The sequence below is a fragment of the Rana temporaria genome, chromosome 5 (genome assembly GCF_905171775.1).
Source record: "Rana temporaria chromosome 5, aRanTem1.1, whole genome shotgun sequence".
Lineage (NCBI taxonomy): Eukaryota > Metazoa > Chordata > Amphibia > Anura > Ranidae > Rana > Rana temporaria.
The window spans coordinates 415,296,495-415,304,079 of record NC_053493.1 but is presented as its reverse complement, the minus strand read 5'-3'; the positions used below and the strand labels follow the sequence as shown (position 1 = coordinate 415,304,079).

Genomic DNA, 7,585 nt, shown 5'->3' with positions numbered 1-7,585 from the left:
CAGGGCTGCCCCGCCAGGGGGCTCCCCTCTGCCCAGGCCACAAGCCTCAACTGCAGGCAGGAAGGCCACCCAGAAGACCAGGGGGTGGCCGAGTTCCTGCCTGCAAATCTGCAGAGGGACCAGGCCCTTCAGACCCGCCATCTGGGTCAGGTCACCCGGACTTTGGCCCAGATAGAGGAGAGCCTGGCCTCCATCAATGATTCAGTGAGTGACGTCAGCATAAATTCATTAGCTTTTATTAATTGTTTTTCTGAGCTGCAGGCCGCCACAACAGGCGTGGCCCTTGAGGTGACTGCCCTGACCCAGGCTGTCCAGGACAACACCCAGGCTGTCCAGGCCAATACGGCAGCCCTCACTCTGGGCCTCAACAGGATCGCCGTGGCCTTGGAGGGCAGGCCAGCAGGTGGGCAGTCACCCGGGGAGGCTCCTCCTTCCCCTGCTCACCCCCCATGAGTCTCCTCCTTCCCCTGCTCACCCCCCCATGAGTCTCCTCCTTCCCCTGCCTCCCCCCCATGAGTCTCCCCTGAGGGCCCGTGGCCGTGGCCAGCCCAGGCGTAGCTCACACCGCCGCCATTGAGATTTTGGGTGTACTTTTTTTTTTTTTTTTTCCTGATTTGTTTGGGTGATTCTGATTTGTTTTTTGTGTGTGAATGATGTATGAATGTGGGGGTGACATTCCTGGTGAAAAAGGGTGTCACGCTCAGTTTTGGTGGATTAGGGATCCCAGGACCAGGGAGAAGTGATCCCAGGTCCGTGTGAAAGGTGTATGAATGCACAGTGACATAATTGGAGCCGTGGCGTGGCGTTACTGCTCCCTAATACCATGTGGTTTTCTAGGGTCCAATCCAATTAAATGTGCATGTGATGTGTCTGTGCTAGGGACCACAGTGGGTGTGCATGCGTGCATTCTCATTGTGCCATGATTAATGTGTGTGCTAACTGTGCAAAGATGCATTCTGCGAGGCGTCTCCTGACTGCTGTTCCCTCAGAAGAGGGGGTACCCTCGGTTACTAAAGTCACTAGTATAGTTATGAGCATGGATGCCCCTGGCATGGTGGCATGCTGATTGTAGTCCGGCAAGTGTGTGTGCTCAGCTCTTCCTTAATGGTGTTGCTTTAGCTGACATTTACACGGCTGGAGCAAAGTTAGGGCAGCTTTTATAAAGTGTAACTTTACTCCGGGAAACTAACAGATGCGCACAGGGCGTAGCCTACGCCGCACACACTTAATTTTGTGGATCGTCTTATCTCCCTCATTTGCATCTTTGCCTAGCAAAACAATGGTGTGTCTAGCGTATTTTGCGCTCGAAGAAGCGCCGGTGTAATTGTTTTAGGTAGGACGAAAAAAACTGTTTTTCAGGCGTATTTTGTTTTGAGGATCAGGCGCAAAAATACGCGCGGCGCATTTTTCAATTACGCCGCGCATCTCGAGATACGTCGGCGTAAGTGCTTTGTGAATCTGGCCCTAATACGCCGATCCCAAATCAACCAGCGGCTCCGTCGGGGGTAGCGCTACATTGAGGACCTCTACCGGTAAAAAAATTATTTGTCCAGTTGACTTGCCACTTTCGGGGTCAAGTCCATTTTATTATTATACAGGATTTATAAAGCGCCAACAGTTTGCGCAGCGCTTTACAACATCGGGGAAGACAGTACATTTATAATACAATACAGGAGGAATCAGAGGGCCCTGCTCGTTAGAGCTTACAATCTAGAAGGGAGGGTCAAGTGGAACAAAGGGTAGTATCTGTGGGGGATGATCAGATGGACAAGATGGGTTAGGTGTGGGTAGGACAGGCTTCTCTGAAGAGAAGGGTTTTCAGGGATTGTCTAAAACAGCCATTCTCAACCAGGGTTCCTCCAGAGGTGGCTAGGGGTTCCTTGAGCTGTGGCTGATTTACCTCCTGTTTGATGGTGCCTACAGTGGGGATCGAAAGTTTGGGCACCCCAGGTAAAAATTTGTATTAATGTGCATAACGAAGCCAAGGAAAGATGGAAAAATCTCCAAAAGGCATCAAATTACAGATTAGACATTCTTATAATATGTCAAAAAAAGTTAGATTTTATTTCCATCATTTACACTTTCAAAATTACAGAAAACAAAAAAAATGGCGTCTGCAAAAGTTTGGGCACCCTGCAGAATTTATAGCATGCACTGCCCCCTTTGCAAAGCTGAGACCTGCCAGTGTCATGGATTGTTCTCATTCATCGTCTGGGAAGACCAGGTGATGTCAATCTCAAAGGTTTTAAATGCCCAGACTCATCTGACCTTGCCCCAACAATCAGCACCATGGGTTCTTCTAAGCAGTTGTCTAGAAAACTGAAACTGAAAATAGTTGACACTCACAAAGCTGGAGAAGGCTATAAGAAGATAACAACGCGTTTTCAGATGTCAATATCCTCTGTTCGGAATGTAATTAAGAAATGGCAGTCATCAGGAACAGTGGAAGTTAAAGCAAGATCTGGAAGACCAAGAAAAATATCAGACAGAACAGCTCGCAGGATTGTGAGAAAAGCAATTCAAAACCCACGTTTGACTTCACGATCCCTCCAGAAAGATCTGGCAGACACTGGAGTTGTGGTACACTATTCCATTATAAAGAGATACTTGTACAAATATGGTCTTCATGGAAGAGTCATCAGAAGAAAACCTCTTCTACGTCCTCACCACAAAAATCAGCATTTGAACTTTGCAAATGAACATATAGACAAGCCTGATGCATTTTGGAAACAAGTTCTGTGGACCGATGAGGTTAAAATAGAACTTTTTGGCCGGAATGAGCAAAGGTACGCTTGGAGAAGAAAGGGCACAGAATTTGATGAAAAGAACCTCTGTCCAACTGTTAAGCATGGGGGTGGATCAATCATGCTTTGGGGTTGTATTGCAGCCAGTGGCACAGGGAACATTTCACGAGTAGAAGGAAAAATGGATTCAGTAGGATTTCAGCAAATTTTGGATGGTAACTTGATGCCATCTGTGAAAAAGCTGAAGTTAAAGAGAGGATGGCTTCTACAAATGGATAATGATCCTAAACACACCTCAAAATCCACGGGGGATTACATCAAGAGGCATAAACTGAAGGTTTTGCCATGGCCTTCACAATCTCCTGACCTCAACATAATTGAAAATCTATAGATAGACCTTAAAAGAGCAGTGCGTGACAGACAGCCCAGAAATCTCAAAGAACTGGAAGACTTTTGTAAGGAAGAATAGGCAAAGATACCTCAAACAAGAATTGAAAGACTCTTGGCTGGCTACAAAAAGCAATTACAAGCTGTGATACTTGCCAAAGGGGGCAGTACAAGATATTAACTCTGCAGGGTGCCCAAACTTTTGCAGACGCCATTTTTTTGTTTTCTGTAATTTTGAAAGTGTAAATGATGGAAATAAAATCTAACTTTTTTTGACATATTATAAGAATGTCTAATCTGTAATTTGATGCCTTTTGGAGACTTTTCCATCTTTCCTTGGCTTCGTTATGCACATTAATACAAATTTACCTGGGGTGCCTAAACTTTCGATCCCCACTGTACATAGTTCTGAGCCAATTCCACTTGGAGGAGCAAGTGGTATTATACCAATGATCTTCATAGTTCTCTGTAGGGGGGGGGGGCACCAAAGTAAGGGGCATTGTTCCCACTGACCCCCAATGAATGGGTTTTATCAGGGGTTCCCCGAGACCTGAAAATAATTTTTAGGGTTCCCCAGCAGTAAAAGGGTTGAGAAAGGCTGGTCTAAAAGCTAATAGAGTAGGAGATAAGCGGACAGATTGGGGTAAGGCGTGCTTTTTAGAACAAGAATGTTGATTGAAAGTTCTCATTGGTCTCTGATTTCATTTTGCTGCAAGCCAGCTTCATCTTTATAAAATAAGTCATTTCTAAAGAAGGTCACCAATAACATCATCCATAAATCTCTCGGGACGGTTTTCTTTTACCGTTGGAAATAATTTTCTCCTAAACACGAAATACAAAAAGCAAAAGGCGCCCGCAAGTCCCGCGCAATATCCCGGCGGCAGGGCCAATTCACTGCACAGTGCACCCAGGTGTCGCCGAAGTGCCTGTAATGCAGCGGTGCCTGGCGCCCTCTGATGTGGTCCGCCACCTCCTGCTCTTGAATGGAGGGTTGGCAAGCCCAGATCTTTGGTTCCCGACCCGCCATCCTGAGCATCAGTGTGAAGAACAGAGCCGGCGCTAGTGGAAGCAGAGCCGATGCTTCCTGTATAGCGCCACCTTCTGTCACAGGCGGAGTGATACCAAATGTACTCTGCCCGTGACAGTTGCTGGCATTGTACAGGAAGTATCGGCTCTGCTCTCTACTGCAGCCGCATGCTCCTTTCACACTGATGCTCAGAGATGGCGGGTCAGAGGACCACCGGCAGTACCAGCCAGCAGTACCCATAGGAACTACCAGCCAGCAGTAAGCACCTGCAGTACCAGCCAGCAGGACCCACCAGCAGTACCCACCAGTAGTACCAGCCAGCAGTACCCACCAGCAGTACCCATTGGCAGTACTCACCAGCAGTACCAGCCAGCAGTATCAACCGGAAGTACTTGCTTCTAAATTACTATTAACTCCAGAGTGTACATATACCTATAAGATAACATTGAGGAAAGTTCAGGAGCTGATAAAAAAGCCCAAATGCTCCTAATAGTCCGTTTACCAGCTGCAGTGTACATGAGGTCTAAACATACAAATATCTATTCACACTGCATTATATAACTTAGTTTTGTGTCTTGTCTGCAGAAGTAATTTAAAGCTCAAAATCAGTACAATGTGTATCAACATGTAGGACATATACCTTCAATATAAACATTTATTTCTCCACAAACTTCCTCAAGATAAAAGCTGCAAGACCAGCTCAGCCCCTCCCTGTGCCGAGGAATGTGAGACGCCCTTTAGATTTTCGTTGTCGGAGACTTTTTACTTTCATTTCTCTCTTCTGCTGTCAGCGATGGCGTCTGCTGATCTGAGACAGGAGCTGGACTGTTCCATCTGTCTGACCACATATACAGATCCTGTAAACCTGAGATGTGGTCACAACTTCTGCCGGGTCTGTATTGATCGTGTGTTGGATACACAGGGGGGGTCTGGAGGATATTCCTGTCCTGAGTGCAGAGAAGAGTTCCGGGATCGGCCTGTACTGCACAGGAACATAACACTACGTAACATAGTGGAGACTTTCCCATCTACTCAGCTGGAAGAAGGGAAGACTGGAATCTTCTGTACTTATTGCTATCACTCTCATGTACCTGCTGTTATATCCTGTCTGCATTGTGAAGCTTCTCTGTGTGATAATCACCTGAGAGTCCACAGCAAGGCACCAGAACATGTCCTAACTGATCCCACCACTTCCATGGAGGACAGAAAATGCTCCATCCATAGAGAACTTCTTAAATATTACTGCACTGAGGACTCTGCCTGTATCTGTGTGTCCTGCAGGCGGGATAGAGAACATCGTGGACACAAGGTGGAGACTCTGGATGAGGCCTCTGAGAATAAAAAACAGGAACTGAGAAATGTTCTGCAGAAACTGATGACTGAGAGAGAGGAGACGGAGAAAAGAGTCCAGAGTCTGCAGGATCGCAGGAGAAAAGTACAAGAAACATCAGCCGGTCTAACAGAGAGAGTCACTGCCCTGTTCATAGAGCTCAGGAGACATCTGGAGGACCTGGAGAAGAGAGTGCGGAGGAACATCTCCAGCCAGGAAGAGCGGATCTCATTGTCTGATCTGATCCATCAGCTGGAAATAAAGAAGAATGATCTGTCCAGGAAGATGGAGGACATTGAGAAGCTGTGTAACATGACTGACACACTGACTGTCCTACAGGAATCAGACACAGGGGACTTGTGTGATACTGAGGAGGGAGATAATGAGGACAGAGAGAGACATGATAGACTCCTCCATGATGGAGGGGATCTGGATGTATCTGGAATCTCACACACATTACACACAGGGTTATCTGATATGATAAAAGAGGTAAATGTGTTCTTCTATATACAGGAAGCTTCAGACATATTACTGGATGTGAACACAGCTCATAATAATCTACAGATATCAGATGACATGAAAACTGTATCCTGGTCAGATATAGAGCAGAATCGTCCAGAAACACCGGAGAGATTTCAGTGGTGGTCCCAGGTATTAAGCAGTCAGAGATTTTCCTCGGGGCGACATTACTGGGAAGTGGATGTCAGAGAGTCAGAATATTACAGAGTCGGGATGTGTTATCCCAGTATAGAGAGGAGAGGATGGCAGTCAGGGATTGGAAATAATAAGAAGTCCTGGGGTTTGCGCAGGTATACAGGTGAGTGTTATCTAATACATGACAATAAAGAGATCAGCTTATCTCCCAATCTCTCCAGTAACAGAGTCAGGATCTCTGTGGATTATGAGGCCGGGCAGCTGTCACTTTATGATCTGTGTGACCCGATCAGACACCTCCACACCTTCACCACCACCTTCACTGAGCCCCTCCATGTTGGGTTAGCTGTAGGAAAAGGTTCTATAACAATATCTGGGGGTGAAAGGCGACGTGAGAAATAATAATATAACAGAAAATCTGCCCAAATCTGCTGACATCACAGAAATATGAATCTGATGATATTTAACCAACAGAATAATGCAGTAGATTCATATTCCAGATGTCATAAATCTAAAGGTTCCCAACACAACCAATCACAGCATTGAGAAATCTCAGCACAGGGAAGTGTGATTTATTCTCTTATAGTGACAATAATAGGATTTGGGGTTTTCAGGGGTTCATTAAGTGTTAGTGGTTATGATAAGACTAGGAGATATCATTTATTATGATTTGAATGATTATTCAAATTTTTCCGAAAATGTAATATACACTATTGCAGCTTGCCAATCATTAAATGTGCTGACTGCATTAGCTTTCTTTTTTCAGATGTTTTTTATTCTTTTCTATTTTTACCTAAAGATCCTGCCAGTAACACACTTCCTGTCCTGGGGTGACACCACTCACTCATAGTACTGTACACTGTAGATTTTTAGGTACTGTAGTTTTTTGGCGCCGTTCCACAAGCGTACGCAGTTTTAAAGCGTGACATATTGGGTATCTATTTACTCAACATAACATCATCTTTTATATTTTACCATATGGGTAATATATTGTGTTTTAAAATTGTGTTTGTTTTAAAATGTATTACGTTTTTTTTTATTATTATTTATTTGCATTTAAAAAAATGCTGTACAAATATAAAAATTGCAACACCCACCATTTTATTCTCTAGGGCCTCTTCTTAAAACAATAGATAATGTTTGGGGGCTCTAAGCAGTTTTCTAGCAAAGCATTGCTGATTTTTAATGTAAAGTATGGTAGCTGCGCTGTGAGGGAGGGAATGGGAAGGGGAAGTGAAAAGGGAATGAGAAGTGAAGGGATCGTGGGTGAACTAAACAGTGAAAAAAAAAAGGCGTTATCTGAAGATACTACAATGAACAGTACAGATGAAAGTGAACAAACACCTATAATCCTGTAAAGATTTAACAGTGAAAATACATAGTAAAATGCCTACTACATATACAAACATTTTGGGGAAAAAAGGGATTGGATCACCGGGTACA

At 44.8% G+C, this 7,585-nt stretch overlaps 1 protein-coding gene across 1 annotated transcript; it reads left to right on the top strand.

The window, feature by feature from the left end:
* Positions 1 to 4,757: 4,757 nt before the first annotated feature.
* LOC120941614 (E3 ubiquitin/ISG15 ligase TRIM25-like) lies at positions 4,758 to 7,038 on the top strand. Its single transcript, XM_040355144.1, has one exon. It carries the CDS (start codon positions 4,952 to 4,954, stop codon positions 6,542 to 6,544), a length of 1,593 nt encoding a protein of 530 aa, XP_040211078.1. The 5' UTR covers positions 4,758 to 4,951; the 3' UTR covers positions 6,545 to 7,038.
* The last annotated feature ends 547 nt before the right edge of the window (positions 7,039 to 7,585 follow it).

Bases quoted from the DNA above. Each gene is read 5' to 3' on its own strand.
- LOC120941614 (XM_040355144.1), top strand. From the start codon at position 4,952: ATGGCGTCTGCTGATCTGAGACAGGAGCTGGACTGTTCCATCTGTCTG.